Raw genomic sequence first — 19,731 nt, forward strand, 5'->3', positions numbered from 1 at the left:
TTGTACCCCTTGCCAGCCTTGTGACCCTCCACGATCTTGTCTCTGATGGCCTTGGAATGCTCCTTTGTCTTTCTCATGTTGACCATGTCTGAGTGCTGTTCACAAGTTTGGGGAGGGTCTTAAATAGTCAGAAAAGGCTGGCAAAAGAGATCTTTAATCCACACATGTGAAGCTCATTATTCTTGGTGCCTGAACTACTTCTTAATACTTTTGGGGGACCAAACAGAATTCTTGTGGTTTGAGGGGTTGAATAATAAATGACACTCTGAATTAACTTTTAACGTTTTAAAAAAACAAACAAACAAAAAAAAACAATATTTGCTGCAGTGCATTTCCCACTTCCAGGCTGATCTACAGTACAAATGTCACAATGCCAAGTTAATTCCGCATGTGTCAACCAGCTAAATCTGCAGGGGGTTGAATACTACTTGTAGGCACTGTGTATATCTATCTATCTATCTATCTATCTATCTACACACACATACACAGTTTCATGTGACTTCGAATTTGTCGAAGTGGAGTTAAAAATTAAACTGTAGTAACAAAAAAAACAGAAATAACGACCATTTCTTAGTACTGGTAAGTGTAGGATCCATTGCTGTAGAGTCGGTAAGCCAAACCTCCGACTCCAACTCTTCAATTTCCATGACACCGACTCCACGACTCAGACTCCCTCATACATGGCTCATGTGCAAGTGATAAATTTACTGTAGCACAGATTAATCTCAGCTAAAAGTCTAGGCCCTTAGATCAGGAATAGGACAGACATTTATAGGACACTTCATAACTTTCCCAAATTCTTATGGAAAAAAAATATTCCCCACATCCTGCATTGTACTACTGTACCCAATTTATTATATATTTTAGGAGTTGAGTCGGTCCATTTTATACAGACTCCGACTCCACCAAAATGAGCATCGACTCCGACTCCACAGCCCTGGTAGTATCAGAGATGGTGCTGTGTAATAGAGTCATCGACTTTACACAGAGCTCCATAGGTTGACATAACCCAATGATGGAAAAAAAATAAATAAAAATAAAATCGGTTGGGAAGATATTTTAAGCTCTGTTTAATTGTTTTTTTCTTTTTCTTTTTTAGTTTGGCTGGAATGTACTGGTGAATGGTTTTGCTAGGTACACATAAAACTTGCAACTTTTTTTATTTTGTAGATAACTGATGGATATTACCTAGCAGAATAATGTGAACCCTCAACAGATTGATCAAAGGCATTTGTTCTGTTCTACCTAGATTATCTATTATGTCCTAAAGAGTTACAATCCCAAGGATTATGCATTTATCCAGAAATGCTACCTGATAGATCATGGTGATACTTAATGACGGCTAAAAAGACAACAAGATCAGACTTGCTGATCTAGGTTTTTATTAGTTAAAATTGGTTTGCAATCTTTTGTGTAATACAATCAGTTGATCAGTTTATAGTATTCACTATTAGGATAGAAAGTCAATAAATGTGTTCTCTGTATTCATGCCATCCCTGTAAAACTTTTAATAGAAAAAGGTGATGTACAAATATCAGTTTTAGTTAACTTTCTATTGGGTATCTTAGAGCTTTTTGCCTTTCCTTTACCCAGGCTGTCCAGCTATAAAGCTACAGCCTGAGATCAGGTAAGGTCATTCTATTTCTAAACTTCAGCTGTAAAATCACAACTTAGAGTTCATCTGGCCCAAGAGTGCTTCTAGTTTCATTGCCAAGCCCATGTTTCCTTTAATCTTCAGATTTCCAGACATGAATGCCATTGTAGGCTTCAGCTTTCCTGCGTAATGAAAAATCCAAAATATATATTTATTATAATAGTGGAATACACAAATACAGGAAATTATTACCAATATTTAAAAAGAATAAACTAAAAATTTATGAATGTTGGTGATACCACATTGATGAAATAATACTGTACTAATAACTAGTAGAAATCTTGATAGTTATCCATTGTACATTCACGAGATACAGGTAATCCAAAAGACAAGAATGGATGAGTTTGGCTGCTCAAAATGAAGAAATGACACAAGTATGGGCATTTGCAGCTCATGTATTTTACTGTTATTATTGGTAGTTTTTACATGTATTGCAACAAAAAGAATGAGGAGACTGTTCATCCACAGTCCTGATGAAAGGATATGCTGAAATCAGGAGTGCCATTAATTGCTAATTGATAGATGGGAAGCAGACTTGTTGGAGCTGCTGTTAACAGCATTAAAGGGAACCTGTCATGTCAAAAAATTAACCTGCAGAAATCGGGTTAATCTGCAGGTTAATAACGTTGTACAGCTGTCCAGCCGCTGTACTGAGAGCCCGGCTGCCGGGAGGAAATGAACACTTTATTTCTCCTGGCAGTCTCCGGCTTTCAGCCATAGCGGCTCCGCTTCCGACCAGCTTAGTACATAGTGCAGAGGTGTGGTTATAGCCACCGCTCACTAGCTGAAGGCTAGCTCTGCACCGATGCACTACTGAGCCAGCTGTCAGTGCTATGTACTGGATGGTAACTGAAGCCACCAGTAGCCGGGCTCTCACTATGGCAGCTGTATAGCTCTAAAACGCTATAATCTGCAGATTAACTCCCTATCTGCAGGTTAATCGTTTTTTTTTTTACATGACAGGTTCACTTAAAGAGATATGCTTTATAGCAGCCACATGGACCATAGGAATCTAGTCTTGAAATGATTGACTTCTATGAGAGTGAATATAAATATGGTTTGTGAACTTTGCAGAGGTCAGTGAGAGGAAGGATGCGAGACATGCCTGTCACCTATTGTGAACGGTGTGATCCTGAGTCATCTACTGTATACGTAGGTGTCACCTTTCAGGGTAACCAGCCTGTGATGATAATGAGAGGAGTGCGGAAAGTAAGCTTTACAGAATACGAAATGTAAGCCTTTTCTAGGGCTCAGTCACTAGAGTAAAAGCTGTATGATTTCAGAAAATCACCAAATATTCTTAAATTTATTGGAACATAAAAAGTTTACATAAACAGTAGATCATTTTCCGATGGCCAATTCGATATTAATGAAGCATTCATATAATGTCATTGTTCTTTTTCATTGTGTTATAGCTTAAACGGGCTGTCCAGGCAAATTAAAATTTTGCCCAGGGAACAGGATATTTAAAAAATAAATTGTCATACTAATTTCTCGAAACCCATTTGGATCCAGCACAGGCAGTACCATGGTCTCCACAGACAGGAAACAAGGACATTACCTTCCACAAGCTGCCGGACTGGGCCATTACAGGCTGTAGCAGGCAGGTGTGTTAATCAATGTGCCAGGAGATGTTTTAGGATGATGCACTACTCAAAATCACCTGACTGCTGAAGCCAAACAGAGGGCGCAGCAATCTAGCGGCTGGTGGAGTGGTGACATTACCGATTCCTGTCTCTACCAAGACCATGGAGAGGCCTGGGCTGGATCCAAGTGGGTGCCAGTAGGCGAGTAAGATTGCATATGTTATTATTTGCATATCCTGTCTCCTGGGCAAAGCCTTATTTTGCCCGTACAACCCTTGCAATTAGGACATCCTCAACATAAATTTATTCTGAAAGCTCATGAATGACAGCTTCTGCTCTCTGGTTCATATATAGATCTTATAATGAATACTATGAACTAACCTGTAAACATCTTCACAAAGTCTTCACTGTCCATACTCATCACCACATCTGCTTTGATGGGTGGCTCACCTTTTCCAACTCCACCATTGTCATTTTTAAGGTCCATATACCATGTGCCTTCCTCAGAACCTACATAAAGCAGCAAAACAACAGTTATTACATGATTGTTGGCAGGTTCTTCTGTCTCCTACGAGTAAAATTGGCAAGTCCTAAGATTACTATTTGCATATTTTGCATTTATACTCAGATCTTCCGTTGAAATATTAGGCAGGTTTGAGTCCAAAACTTACTACTGCATGATATATATTTTTTAACTGGTTGAAAATATTGTATGACAAGGTAGTTAAATAAAATTTCTTGTTAAATGCCAATTTTCACCCTAGTATAGAAATAAAATCTTTCCACTCATCTGTCACTGGCATACACATTAACCTAGGTCATAAAACTGGACTTTTGGGCTCAAGGCAACCAATGAGAGATCAGCTTCAATGTCATCAAATGTTCTAGAAAAAGAAAAGCTGCACTGTGCTTGAAGCAGCCATGCTAGTTTTGCTATTATACAGTTTTCATAAAAAAGACCCATTATGTTTTTAATGTACGGTAACTACACTTAGAGGTTTCACGTATTTCATGAACTTTGACTTAACACTGTACATTTGACACTGCTGCAATGGCCTGGATCGGAGCTAGCTTTTCTCCCAGCAATTCAATGCCATAGATGCCTGTGGCAATACAGACCATGGCATCTAAATAATTTTGAGATACGGATGGGGCTTCCTTTGTTATTCCATTGCGACCTATGCAGCAACTGCATTTTGCAGATGAATTGTTATAGCCACTAAAGGCTTAACAAAAGCCCCCGTGTCTGCCCAAACTTCAACAGAATGCTACACTCTTCCAGGACCGCGTATGGGGCCCAGAGAGCAAAGGGGGCCCGGCCGGGCCCCCGTTTTCCTTGTTACCGGGCTCTGGTGGCAGGATTCTGCCGGTTCACTTACTGTGAACCTGCATCCTCGGACGCAGGTTCACTTTTAAAATAGTTATCAGCCACCGGCGCGCACGTCGCTGGCGTATGACGCCACTGTCATGCGCCAGCAATCATGCTTCCGGTGATGGGAGAGCCGGGCATCGCTTGAGCCCTGCAAGATAGGAAGAAACTTTTTTTTTTTGAAAGCCGTACCGTGAGAGCCTTATGGAGAGACATCGGGGGCAGAATGGAGACATTGTGGGCCTTATGGAGAGACATCGGGGGCCTTATGGAGAGACATCGGGGGCAGAATGGGGGCAGGATGGAGACATTGTGGGCCTTATGGAGAGACATGGGGGGCCTTATGGAAAAACATGGGGGGTGGGGGCCTTAGGGAAAAACATGGAGGTCAGAATGGGAAACATGGAGGCAGAATGGAGACATTGGAGGCAGAATGGGGGCAGGATGGAGAGACATGGGGGCAGGATGGAGAGACATTATTACTGTAGGGGTTAATTATGGATATTATTACCGCTGTGATGCATTTTAATTTTAAGGATACTGTTTTCAGTGAGGGGGGTCCTGTTACTGTGCAGGGCGACACTGTCACTTTTTTTCTTCATCTGGTGTAATGTAGAAGTTGGGGAAAATCGGGGAATGTGCTCAGTAAGCTGCTCTAGATAACTGTTATTTTATTCAGAGACGAGTCCTGGCTGGAAGAAGTGATGGTGGTCTGTGCTGGATGACGAGGAAAAGCGAAGACGAATGACCTCAACTAGAGACGTCACTAGTGAGTCAGTGTATTATCTGTACACTGACACTCTACACTACATACTATATACAGAGCTCCTGTGTATAATGTCACTGGTGATCCATGTATTATCTGTACACTGACACTATACACTGTATACTATTAACAGAGCTCCTGTGTAGAATGGCACTTATGGTAATATTAATATTCTGTTTTTGTTTTTTTTATTAATGATCAGTATTGTAGTATTCGGTCACTATGTGGTGGTATTATGTGATGTGGTCACGGTGTGGCGTTATTTGTCCCTTGTATGTGGTATTATTCAGTCACTATGTGGTGGTAATATGTGGTCTGGTCATGGTGTGGCGGTATTGGTCCCTTGTTTGTGGTATTATTGGTCATATTAAAAAATGTATGTGACACATTCCCTTAAATACAAATATACCTAAAAAGAATAATGGGTATTATAAGAAATGTTTAATAGGTTAGAGTAGAGTATGGCCCGGCCAGAAGAGTGTCCTTGTTGTGGTGGCGGCTTAAAAAATCTTTTGGCCAAAACAAAAGCTGCTGGCTATGTATGTGATCTGGTGTTTGATGGGAACTGTTAATGTGTGATTGGTGAAGACGTCGTACAGAAAGAGTTTTTCCAAGAGTGGCCGGTGGGACTGTAGAAGTTTCGAGGGATGGAGGCATAGCTGTGGTGGAGTCTCAAGGGGGCCCAAAAAATGTTGCCAGTATGGTGCCCCAAAATTCCTGGTGGTAGCCCTGCACTCTACAATACAAATAAAATGGCTTTTTGTGTTGTTAAGAGTTATAGGAGTTGTGCCACCATATGACATGTAGTTAAAGCCGTAGACCTCATCTAAAGAAATACTTTTGCAATTTAAACTTAGTAAAAATTATGCCACATTCAAAAGATATGTCCTTCGTACTCCTTTCACTGCTTCTCAGTTCCTCATCTCTATTTTAACAGCTCACAACTATTCTTCGCCCAACTACCCAGCTCTCCTTCCAGAGCTCCTTGGCTCCCCAGTGCTCTCCTTCCACAGCTCCTTGGCTTCCCAGTGCTCTCCTACCACAGCTCTTCGGCTTTCCAACTCATTCCACAGCACTCCCACTCTATGCATGTCATCCCACTGTTCCCTTACTTATAATTTTGTGAGAGGAAAGGGAGAGATCTGCTGGTAGAGTTTTCCCATGTTTAAACAAAATGTCCCCTTTAAAAAAGAAATATTCTAATAAATTAATTTTATAATAAACTTTTCATTTCACTTACATTTTCTAACACTAACTAGGATTGGGGTTACGAAGAAAATTAAGGATAGGTCTAGGGTTAGAATGAGTATTAGGGCTTGTTCACACTAGCGTATAAAACGGCCGAGTGCTCTCCAATATTGTGTTGGATAGCACGCTGACCAGTGTTAGACTATGGGGCAGTGCAGATATGCAATTTTTCGAATTGCGTGCACTAATACAAGTCTGTGGGTGAGTGTGAAGCATCAGTCTGCACTTGGATGTCATCTGAGTGGAGTCTGACATCCATGAACACAGACAATAGAGAAGATGGAGAAATTAAGTTCTCAGTCTTCTGCACTCCTGCAGAAGATTAATAAGTGTCATCCGAGTGTGATGCAATTCTCTTGCATGAGAGAATCGCATCACACTCAGATGACACTGATCAATATCTGACATAAGAGAACATACACCCATGTGACCCCAAGCCTTAGGATAAGAACTAGGAAGAGGGTTAGGACTAAAACTAGGATTAGAACTAGGGATACGTTTAGAATTTAAATGAGGGCTAACGTCTGCCAGCCATTATCGGTGGGTTTGGCAGTCTAATGTGTATGGGGGCCAAGAATGAGGATTTTTCGGCAACGTTAAAAATAATTTGATGTGAAAAACATTTTCACTTGTTCGTTGAGTGATTGGTGGCCTGTTTAGAAAGGTCGATAATTGGGAAATGAGCATTCCTAGGAATGATCACTCCTAGTCTAAATGTGTCCTAAGGGGTCACATTTAGCGCCTGCGTCCCCGAGCGCCTGCGTCCCACATTATGAAGCTGTGTAAAAAAAGATCCCTAACACAATAGACATGCTGCAGATTTAAAAATCTGCACTGCATGTCAATTTACAAGTGGTAAAATAAACTTGTAATATGTGTGCACATTGGGTCAGAAAACCCACAGACAGTTGTGTGAGAAAGACATGGGAAAGGAGTGTGTGTGTGTGTGTGTCTATATACATACATACCCAAGCACATACATACATACCCACGCACATACATACATACGTTGAAGCTTATGATGACAATGCGTTCGAATAGAAAGGAGTGATTTTGGGAGGAGACATAATGAGCACACATTAAATAAAAAAAAATCTTGTGAAGTTGGAATTTAGTAAGGAACAATTTGATGACAACAGTGGTGTATCTGGCTAGAAACGGCAGTGATTCGACGGCTGAGCCCATGAAGGAGAGGCACCAGCTGTCACATGGGTGTTCTTTGAATCCCTCCTACAATTCCTCTTGTTCACCATGACATGAAGGGGATAGAAATGAACAATACAGAAAAAAAGATCTTTTTTTTATTCACTGGAAACATTTTCTGTGACCATTTAGGCCTGTTCAGGAGCATTTTAACAACAAACATGTGTCGTGACACAACCTCCAAGTTTCTGTGCCGTAATATCTTATATCTTTCCAATGTGTTAGTTTAGTTCAGACACATGTAACCGATCAATAGGTTGCACAGCTGCGACTGTTATTCCATATGTTGCTTCATCTTCATTTTCAGGCCTTCATAGGTGAATTTGACATGATTTCTATATGATAATTTGTTGATATTAAGTTTCATTTAAGGATATTCGCCAAACATTTGTATGATTCCTACCTTAAAGTATGGTTGATACCGTACTTTACTTAAGCGGCTTATGAATATCAATCCATTACGAGTAAACGTCATTACTATCACTATCTACATATATTCATGTATCATAGGTTGATTCATGCGCAATTAATATACTCCATTTAAGCACTAGCCTACTGACATGGTCCCTATGACGTTGGCAGTTATGTGTATGTTTCATCCTACACCTGCACACATTGTTTATCGCAGCCGTTACGTTTTTATATGATGCTTTGGACGTATGCATACTACTGGGTCATAGGCAAACAGTTTGCCATCAGTTTGCATGACTCATCTCTGCGTGAGGTTCCATTACCGGCACTTTACTTCCCATGGATCTTCCGTGATGATGACCACCGGTAAATTTTTATTGGGTTGGTAATTGTGTATTATATACATGCCATACATTATTATATGCATGCACTTTTATTGCTTATGTCGGAATATATGCATAGACGGTGGGTGATATTTCTATTATAACTACTATATTACTGCTTCACCGCTGTGTTGCCTATTGTGCATATCTATGGTGCTTTCAGCCTGGGTTTCATCTGGGAACATTTTAGGGTTCCATTTATACACTTTTTTTGTACCTATTTATATTTGTATATTGTGTTGTATATGTATTATATATTCTTGGCTATGACGGTTATTGCCACACATGCCAGTGCTCATTGGGGTTATCTTGGTTTTTAATTGATATTAATTACGATTTTTTTGTCCTAATAAAATAAAATGATTTTTTTTTGTCACAGATGTGCTTATTGTCAGGTTTGTTTGCTTACCGATTTAGTACCCATTCCCACATTAGCTTTGCGTCTCATTTCCTGTTTGGGTTACACGTGTATAACAGCTTCCATATAAATAATAATTCCTACCTGCAAGTACAAACTGGTAAACTCCTTGAACAGACTTCACAGTCTCCTCATTGATAAATTTTCCAATAACAGTAAAAGTCTCCTCTACAGGACCTTTGGGACTTGAAGCCATTGGTTTCCCCTCCTTAAAAGCTGCAGAACCTCCTTCAGTAGTTAAAGAAAAAAGCACCTAGATTAGAATCAGTTAATGCATTACCAATAAACAGACTAATATTTACTTCTAGGTTTTTAGAGGAATCTGCTTTAAATAAGATTGTTGTTCTTTTGCTCCAAAAAGGGTAATGGTCATAGGGAAATTGTATTGAATCTGTTTAGTGCATGCCAACCCAGTTCATCAGAACGAAGCACTGGTAATAAAGCATTCAGAAGCGAAATTTTACAGGACCCTCTTTTAATAACATTAAAAATTGTGGGCACATACCGTGCTGGTCCATGTTGCTGGTGACCCCATCTAAAAAGAAATCTGGAAGTAAGGGATGTCCTACAGGGAAAAAAAATATATATATCTCTCATGTCAAATGCCATCTTAGATTTAATCAAAACTGGCTTTTCACATGTCAATCTTGATTAATTCACTTATTGCACTAGTTCCAATACACTATTGTTAAAATGTGATTACAGTAGCGAATCACTAGTTACATCAACGACAAGACTATCTTTCAGAAGGCGCTGCTGTGGCCGATAACCATCTACAATGGTCACGTGTCCATGCAAAGACGTCCTTGCCTGAGCAAAAAGAGAGCCATGGGTGAAATCGCAACGTGTCGCAACAAGAATGTCAGAAATTGGTAAGGCAAGTACGGTTTCATTGGTAATAGGACGTCACCTATTAGAAATAATAAATATATATATTTTTTCAATCTGGATAGCGATCACATCAGAATAATAATTAAAATTCTCTACTACCTAGTTATATATATATTTCTATTTTTTGTTTTCTTACAGAACTAGTTCAACATATTCTTGTTGAAGCCTGTTATTAAGTTAAGAGTGGTCACAAACTGACTGAAAATGTGTAAGAGTCCATACCTGGAGATACGGCATAGGCATCAAAATCCTTGATCCCCTCAGATTTTAGTAGTTCCTCATCAATTACAAAGTTTCCTGTATAATCCTTTGGCTTGGTCAAAATGGAGTATGCAGCATCAGCTATGATGTCAGTGGTCCTACATTGCTTTTCCACCCCAGATCCTCCCAGCATATCCATTGCAGCTGTATGTATAGCTGCGGAAAGTAGAAACAGCTCATTAGGCTAATGTTCTAAACTTACAATTATAGATATACATCTTAAAACACACATAAATATTATATACACACATATTACAAGTACGTACACAGTGGTGTGCAAAAATTTTAGGCAGGTGTGGAAAAAATGCTGAAAAATAAGAAGCTGTTGATTGGTAAAAATAAATTATCAACAAAATGCAAAGTGAATGAACAAGAAACATTTAAATCAAAATCAACATTTAATGTGACCATCCATTGCCTTCAAAACAGCATCAGTTCTTCTAGATACATATGAACAAAGTTTTTGGATGAACTCAAAAGGTGGGTTGTTGCAAAAATCTTGGGGAACCAATTTCAGATCTGCCAGAATCCTTCTGTCTCTTTGTGTAGTCCCAGACCGACTCGATGTTCAAATCAGGGTTCTCTGAGGGCCATATCCTCACTTCAGGAATATTCTAGGCTATGTTCACACATTGCGTTTTTTCAGCGTTTTTTTCTGCAGCAAAACCTAATCTCTTGCCAGGAAGGTTTGTTCAGGATTTTGCTAGTTTTTTGGTGCGTTTTTGCTGCATTTTTCAAGATTCCAAAGTTCAGCTTTGCTTCCACCACAGAAGCATGAACACAGGTCACCGATGCAAGACATATGTGAAACACCAAGGTTAATTACCGGTAGCCGGTTTTTCCTGAGCCCATGACAGCACACCTTGAGAGAGGATCCGCCCCACCAAGGACAGGAAACCGTCTGAAATAAAAGGGCGGCACCTCTCCCTCGCTTCAGTTGTTTACAGAGCATTGAGAGGACCTCCCTAAACAGGTTAGGCACATAACCAACACCACAATATACATATACACACCACCCCAAACAGTGCACACCAGGGTGTGAGAAACATAGAAAAAATAAGGGGGGGAAACTACGGGTGCTGTCATGGGCTCAGGAAAAACCGGCTACCGGTAAGTAACCTTGGTGTTTTCCCCTCCCCCATGACAGCACACCTTGAGAGAATTTTGGAGAATTTATGAGCACCCTAGGGAGGGACCACCGCCTGAAGTACCCTTCTCCCAAAGGTGAGATCAGAAGAGGATAGATCCAACCGATAGTGCTTAAAGAAGGTGGATGGTGTAGACCAAGTAGCAGCCCTACATATCTGCTCGATCGAGACGTCTGCTCTCTCTGCCCAGGAGGTTGCAACGGCTCTGGTGGAATGAGCCCTCACATTGTCCGGGGCTGGAACCCCTGTGGACGTATAGGCTAAGCAAATGGCCTCCCTGAGCCACCTAGAGATGGTACCCTTGGACACCCCGTGACCTTTCCTACACCATTGAAAGGCCAGGAACAGAGAACAGTCTTTCCTCCACAGACTAGTCATGTGAATGTACTGTAGCAGGGACCTCCTAACATCTAGGCTATGGAACCTGACTTCCCCTGGGTTCTTGGGATTGCTGCAGAACGAGGGTAGCACAATCTCCTGACTACGGTGAAATCTAGATACCACCTTGGGAAGGTATGCTGGATCTGGCCGCAAGGTGACCCTATCCTCAAAGATTTGTGTGTAAGGAGGATTAACCGAGAGGGCCTGCAGATCACCCACCCTACGGGCTGACGTTAAGGCCACTAGAAGGATGGTCTTAAGGGTGAGAATTTTTGGAGAAACCTTGTGTAGGGGGTTCGAATGGTTCACTAGTAAGAGTGTTCAAGACTAAATTCAGGTCCCAAGGAGGAACACCCATGGACCTAACCGGTCCAGCTCTGGCACAGGACTTGATAAACCTCGAGATCCACCTATTCCCAGCCAGATTACAATTGTAGAGTGCTCCCAAAGCTGAAACTTGAACCTTAAGGATCCCTGTAGCTAGACCCAGGTCCCGCCCCTTTTGCAGAAATTCCAGGATCCCTCTGATCGGAGGTTTGCTCGATAGCGGAATATCTATAAACTCTAGGAATTTACCCCAAACCCTGCTATAAATCTTAGTTGTAATTGGTTTTCTGCTCCCCAATAAAGTAAATAAAGTAGAAACTAAGCCTGGTGAAAACCCCTTGCTACTCAATAGCGACCTCTCAAATTCCATGCCGAAAGATGGAACCCCCTGGCCTGGGCATGGAATACTGGTCCCTGCATGAGAAGGTCCGGCCTCTCTGGTAGAATCCAGGGATCTGACACCGACATTAGCCGAAGCAGAGAGAACCAAGGCCTCTTGGGCCAAAAAGGGGCTATCAAAATCACCCTGGCGCCTTCCTCCCGGATCTTCCTCACCACTACTGGAATCCTCACTAATGGCGGAAAGGCATAGGCCTTCCTGAACCCCCAAGGAATCTGGAGGGCATCTACGGCATGGGGATTTTCTGCCGGATTTAGGGAGCAAAAGCTCTGCACCTTTCTGTTTGCCCTTGTGGCGAACAGGTCTATGTCTGGCTGCCCCCATAACTGGACAATCTGATGGAAGACCTCCGGGTTCAACCCCCACTCCCCCTGTCTTAGGGTATGGCGGCTTAGAAAATCTGCTTTCACGTTTTCTATCCCCTTTATGTGAAGGGCGCTGAGGGATAGGAAGTTTCGCTCTGCTAGACCAAGGATCCTGTCTGCCACCACCATCAGAGGGCGTGACCTTGTCCCTCCTTGGTGATTCACATAGGCTACTGCTGTCCGGTTGTCGGACCTGACCTGGACATGGTGATTTTGGATGTGAGGGAGGAAGCCCCTGAGGGATCTTTCTACTGCCCAAAGCTCCTTTAAGTTTGAGGATGCTCCCCTCTCGTGGTAAGCCCAGTGACCCTGTATTGAGAGTTCTGCCAGATGACCCCCCCATCCGGAACTGCTTGCGTCGGTCGTAACTACCCGATCTACTGATCTGGACCATTGAACGCCTGCGGTCAGATTTCCCCTGACTGTCCACCACGAAAGGGAATCTACTACTTCTGGGGAGAGAGAGAGAGCCTGCCTTCTAAATGCCCATTGCAGGACCTCTGTGCTGACAGGACCTCCCACTGAAGCCGCCTCATATGCCCCTGGGCCCACATTACTGCTGGGAGACAGGCCGTCATAGAACCCAGGAGGGACATTGCCTCTCTCAGAGACATCTCTGGAGCTTGAATGGCCTTCGAGACTAATGCAATTAACCTGCAGATTTTGTCCTCTGGGAGGAAGCAGGTTTGGCGACGAGAGTCTAGGATTAGACCCAGAAAGGTCTGAGTCCTGGAGGGGGTTAGTCTTGATTTTTGGAAATTTACTAACCACCCCAGCTGATGCAACACTTCCGTGACCACTAGGAGCTGACCGGAGCAGTGGGCTTCTGTTTTACCTATTATCAAGAAGTCGTCTAAATATGGCACGATCACTACATTCTTGATCCGTAGGAAGGCTGTCACTTCTGCTATTCGTTTCGTAAACATTCTCGGGGCAATGGAGAGGCCAAAGGGTAGGGCAGCAAACTGAAAATGCCTCAGCTTCCCCTGAATAAACAGGGCTACTCTCAGATACTTCTGATACTCCGGATGGATTGGGACGTGATAATATGCGTCCTTCAAGTCTATTACAGCCATAAAGCAGTTGCGATGTAAGAGCTTCACTGCCGAGCTTACTGACTCCATCTTGAAAGTCTGGTTTTCTACTACTTGGTTCAGACTCCTGAGGTTGATGATGGTCCTTAAGGACCAGTTTGTTTTTTTTATCATGAATAGTGGGGAATAGAACCCACTTCCAGCCTGGCGTCATTGGGAGGATCTCTTCGAACTCGAGGATGGTCCTCCAAACATGTAGCCCGATTCTTTTTTGGACTTGGCTTCCCATTTCTTTTTGTCTCCCGGAGGACGACCCCGGTTAAATTTTCTCCTCCGAAAACTAAATCTTCTTGGTTCCCCCGAAAATCTCGGGAACCCTTTGGTTTTATCGCCTGCTTTTTCTAACAGGTCTTCTAACTTTTGGCCAAACAGGAGTCTACCGTCACACGGGAGGGAGCACAGTTTCTGTTTCGAAGGTAGGTCGCCTGGGCAACCCTTGAGCCACAAGGCCCGCCTGGCTGCCTTGGATAGTCCCGCTGCCCTAGCTGACAGTCTGACCGAGTCAGCTGAAGAGGCGGCCAGGAAGGCCGATGCTGTTTGTATTAGAGGTAGCTCTGCAAGTATTGCCTGTCTGGAGACCTTTTTATCTTTAAGCTGGTCTTCCAGCTGTTGGAGCCACACCATCAAGGACCTCGCCACACAGGTGCTAGCCACCGCTGGTTTTAGGCCACCTGCTGCCGCCTCCCACGTGTGGCGCAGGAAGGAGTCAGCTCTTTTATCCAGGGCATCTTTTAGGACGCCAGAGTCCTCTAAGGGCAGGGAAGATCTCTTCGATGACCTTGCCACAGTCCCGTCCACCTTGGGGATCTTATCCCAAGGTTCCGCATCCTTCTCTTCGAAGGGGTACCTTCTTTTGGAGAAGGAGGGTAAAGCCCCTGATCTCTCAGGTCTCCTCCACTCCCGGTCAATGAGGCCCTGAATCTTACTGTTAACCGGAAATGAGCGTCTCTTCTTCTCTCCCAAGCCCGCAAACATGATGTCCTCCCGGGATTTAGATGCTCTCTCTTCCTCCAGACCCATGGTTGATCTTACTGCCCTAACCAGTCTGTCTGTATTCTCAATGGGGAAGCAGGGTCTACCGCCCCCCGATGAGGAAGAGGACGATGAATCCCACTGCTTCTCAGACTGGGAGGAATCAGAGACGGAGGAAACCTCTCTACGGGGCCTTTTCTTCCCTCTAAGGAACCCCTTCAGGGACCCCTGAACTTCTGCATGTACTATGGACTTTAAATTTGCAGCAAAATCTCGGGAATTCTCAACTATGGTTTTGGTCACACAGCCCTGGCAAAGTGGTTTCTGCCACTCTACTGAGAGAGAAGCTTGGCAAAGGGCACATATTCTATGCTTTTGCTTGGCACTACTCTTCTTAGGCTCCTAAAAAAGGAAGCACATAAGAGACTTCCCGTTACTAACCAGTGACATTCACGAAGCTCACTCACCCTCGGAGGTCACAAACGGGTACCGGATTCGGAGGCTGTCGCGGAACCGATGATTCCATTCTGGATGGTCCCGAGGCACTCGAAGCCTTACTCCTGCGGCTGCCACTACGATTACTCGAGTGGCTGTCTGTATACGATGCATCCCTCTGCTTTTTCTGTTGCTGAGGTGGGGGGGTAAGCTGCTGCTCCTGGCTATCTGGATCAGCCATGTCTCAGAAGCGCACCACGCTTCCAGGATAGCTCCCCCCCCTTAAATATAGGGCCATCCAGCCTCCTCCGGTCTGTGGGCCCTCCCCCTTCCTCAGGCCGGAGCTCCGTTGAAAAAAACCGGCCTGGGACGCTCCGATGGGCGCCGCCATCTTGGATCGGCGCCGCTTCCTGACGTCACCCAGCGCGCCGCTCCCAGCGTGCCCTGCGCCGTGACGTCAGGCGCGTCACACCCGGAAGCGTTCCACACTACAGGGGGGAGGACGGCGCCGCGGTCTCCGGGAGGACAGAGCCTGCCTCACCGCGTGCGCCCGCTCGGCGCAGAGACCCCAGGGGAAGCTGCGGACGGCGCTTCTGGGATACTGAACCCGGTGCACAGGCCAGTGCCCGCTCTTCCACACCGGGACAGCCCCAGGTAAGTCTTCTTTCCAGACAGGTTCCCCATCAAGGACAGGAAACCAACTGAAGCGAGGGAGAGGTGCCGCCCTTTTATTTCAGACGGTTTCCTGTCCTTGGTGGGGCGGATCCTCTCTCAAGGTGTGCTGTCATGGGGGAGGGGAAAACAATATTAACCAGGTGACCAAGATAAGATGGTAAAATCACAAAAATAAATGAGAGTTTCACATACTGCTCTACTTGCTTTTTTTCACTAAAAACACAGAAAACCTGATAACTATGTTCCCACTAGGCGTTTTTCAGTGTTTTTGTTTCACCACCGATTACTTCCAATGGGTGAAAAACGCTGAAAGAAGTGACATGCTCTATTCTGCAAAAAAACACGCAAAGTACAAAATACTGATCAAATAAAAACCAAGGTGTGTGCATTAGATTTCTGGAATCTCAGACTATGCTGGTACTGTAAAACACAGCAGAAAATGTGCATAAGAAAAAAAAAAAAAACACGTGTGAACATGGCCCAACACTGCAGGAAAATGAGGCAGATGCTGTATCTAATTTAGTGTCAGTACATGGGAACGATACAAATTGTGATGAGGGGAGCTGCCGTTCAGGCATGGCGTTAAAAGAAAAAACAGTTTTCACCTTCCTGACCAGCCCATTTTTTCCATTTTGACCAGCGTCACTTCATGTGGTAATAACTCTAGAACGCTTCAACGAATTCCAGTGATTCGGAGACTTTTTATAGTGACATGTTGTACTTTATGTTAGTGGTAAATTTAGGTTGAAATTTTGCAATTTTCAAACTTTCAATTTTTATATCCTTAAAACCAGTTAGTCATGCTGTCCAAAATAATTTATCAATAACATTTCCCATATGACTACTTTACATCAGCATGTTTTTTGAAACACAATTTCTCATTTCTACTACAAAATTTACAAGTTTATTTATTTTATATATTTTTTTAGGGACCACATCATTTGAAGTGATATTGAGGAACCTATATGACAGAAAGTACCCAAAAGTGACACCATTTTTAAATAACCCTTAAGACGCTTCACAGGAATTAAAGCAATGTGGAAGAAAAAAAATTAACATTTTAATTTTTCCAACAAAAATGTTCATTTAGCCTCAAATCTTCCATTTTTACAAGGGTAACAGGAGAAATTGCACAAGAAATTGTATGGTCCATTTTCTTCTGAGTACACTCTTACCCCATATGCGGTGGAAACCTACTGTTTGGATGCATGGCAAAGCTCGAAACAAAAGGAGCGTACGCAAAATTGGCTGGAAAAGATAGCGGACGCCATGTCGCGTTTGCAGAGCCCTGAGGTGCCTAAACAGTGGAAACCCCCCACAAGGGGGGACTCCTGTATATACAATTGCCGGTAGGACAAATTACAGTTTTCCAGAACGTCCCACCTGACAGCACCATGGAGAAAACCAGAGTACGGCATTAGGGTGGGACAACTGACTGGAGAACCTTTCTTTTGAAAGCAGTCTGCTGCCCCGACAACACATCTAAATTTATAATGCCTGCAAAAGGTGATTAGGCTGGACCACATTGCGGCCCTGCAAATTTTTTCTACCGAAGCCCCTGCTCGCTCTGCCCAGGAAGTGGAGACAGCTCTAATTGAATGAGCTTTTAAGCCTTCCGGTGGGGTTTTTCATTCTGATGAATAGGCCAGAACTATCGCAGATCTAATCCATCTCACTATGGTAGGCTTAGATGCTTTTTTCCCCCTTATTTCAACCCCCATACTAAGAATAAACAAATTAGCGTCCTTTCTCCAATCCCCGGTAGCCTCTAGGTAACAAATGACTGCTTGACTGACGTCTAACGAGTAGAAAAGCTGTTCCTTCTGATTCCTGGGTTGTTGACAAAATGAGGGCAGGATAACCTCCTGATTCATATTTGGGGTAAACCCCACTTTTGGAAGAAAGACCGGATCCAAACTGAGGACTATCCGGTCATCAAGAAAGCCGTTTTAAAGGAGAGTCTGCTGATGTTTATGTCACTTAAAGGCTTGTAGGGCTGTTTGCATAAGGCATTGAGCACTAAATTCAAATCCCATGGCGGTACTTGACTTCCTTACCAAACGTCTTAGTCTCTGTACTGCCCTAGAAAATCTGGCTAACCAAGGGTGAGAGGCTAAAGGGAACTCAAAAAAGCAACTCAAGGCTGAAATTTGAACCCTTAGTGTACTAGGTCTTAAGCCCTTATTAAAGTCTACCTGCAGAAAATCTAGTATTCTAGGGATGTTCGGAGGTGAACGGCTTTCTGCTTGCCTGAATAGTAGATATTACTTGGTCAGAGAGACCTCGGGAACTTAAGACCTGCCTTTCAGGATCCATGCAGAAAGGTGCAGCCTGTCCAAGTCCTGATGAAGAACTGGACCTTGGTGAAGGAGATCTTTCTTTAGGGGAAGCAGAATAGGCTCCTCCAAGGCCATCCTGTTCAACAGAGGAAACCAGATCCTCTTCGGCCAGAAGGGAACCACCAAAATCACTTTTGCTTGGTCCTCCAGAATTTTCTTCAGAACCCTTGAAATCAATGGTAGTGGTGGTGCAAAGGACATATTGATATTCATGCTATAGCTACTCCATTTTTGCAGCTTGCTCCTAAAATCATGTTATTACTATATACATTCTTTCATTCTTTTATCCTGCTTCACATGCAATTTTCTCACAAGAACTTTTTCTCTCAAGAACATTCTATGAGACACCCTGCTAGTCTGAGCCAGGATGTGTAACCTTGTAACTTTCCATCATGCACCGAACTAACGATAATATGACCATATGTGTGTTTCCGTAATAATTGTACTAACATTGGTTCAAGCCTGTGGTATGGCTGTAGGTGATTAGCTATGGATATACTCAAAACAATATATAATGCTAAGTAGAAATAAACTGGGTTAGAGATTCTCAAATCCTCCCATACAGAGCTTTGTCTCCATCTGGTTTCCTGATTGCAATCAACCTTGTGACATAATAATTTGACACTCACTTGGTCAACCGTGAAGGGTCATTGCTGCCCTCCCTCAACAGTGGGAACGGATAAGATAGAGCTTCACTCCAATCCTGGGATAGAGCGTCGATCCCCTTGGGGTTGTCTAGAGGTTTAAGGAGTAGAACTTTCTGACCTTTGAATTCTTCCTGGTTGCAAAGAGGTCTATTTGCGGAATCCGCCAATGCTGACACAGCATTTGGAACGCTTCCCCATTTAGCTCCCACTCCATAGGCAAAACCTTTTGCCTGCTTAGGTAATCCGCCACCTGGGTTTGAGACCCTTCTAGGTGAACTGTCGAAATGGAGAGAACCGTTCTCTCTGCCCAAAGGAAGATATTTGAGGCTAGACGCTGTAGTTTAGAATGTATTGGCCCCACTTGGTGGCGTAGAAAGGATACGGTCATTACATTGTCTGACAGAACCTTTACATGCTTGTCTATGATTAGAGACCGGCTCCGCCGCAGAACTTCCCATACAGCACAAAGCTCCCTGTAATTTGAAGTTCTGGACTGGATTTCTGGTGGCCAGACCCCCTGTAGAAAATTTCCTTCCAGGTGGGTGCCCCATCCTGACTGACTTGCGTCAGTAGTAGTTATTACACATGTGGAAGAAGTCCTTGGGATACCCTCTTGAAGGTTTTGGGGAATTGCCCACCAGACCAGAGACAGATACATTTCCTTGTCTAAGGATACTTGCCATCTGTCCCATGTTGATAGAACGGCCTTTTGAAGAAGTTCTCTTGAATGGAATTGACTCCATCGAACACAGGCTGTC

At 43.5% G+C, this 19,731-nt stretch overlaps 1 protein-coding gene across 2 annotated transcripts in view; it reads right to left on the reverse strand.

The window, feature by feature from the left end:
- Window positions 1-1,359: 1,359 nt before the first annotated feature.
- Window positions 1,360-19,731, reverse strand: part of HSDL2 (hydroxysteroid dehydrogenase like 2) — a 90,689-nt gene continuing 72,317 nt past the window's right edge. For both annotated transcript variants that reach the window (XM_073663675.1, XM_073663607.1), the window contains 5 exons: window positions 10,152-10,346; window positions 9,544-9,603; window positions 9,123-9,266; window positions 3,622-3,750; window positions 1,360-1,776 (listed from right to left, as the gene is read on the reverse strand). In XM_073663675.1, the coding sequence (XP_073519776.1) occupies window positions 1,664-1,776; window positions 3,622-3,750; window positions 9,123-9,266; window positions 9,544-9,603; window positions 10,152-10,346 (641 nt within the window). In that variant the 3' untranslated portion in view covers window positions 1,360-1,663. The remainder of the gene's footprint in view (window positions 1,777-3,621; window positions 3,751-9,122; window positions 9,267-9,543; window positions 9,604-10,151; window positions 10,347-19,731) is intronic.

The sequence above is a fragment of the Phyllobates terribilis genome, unplaced genomic scaffold (assembly GCF_046119375.1).
Source record: "Phyllobates terribilis strain yellow unplaced genomic scaffold, ASM4611937v1 Scaffold_1__5_contigs__length_1240528914, whole genome shotgun sequence".
Classification (NCBI taxonomy): domain Eukaryota; kingdom Metazoa; phylum Chordata; class Amphibia; order Anura; family Dendrobatidae; genus Phyllobates; species Phyllobates terribilis.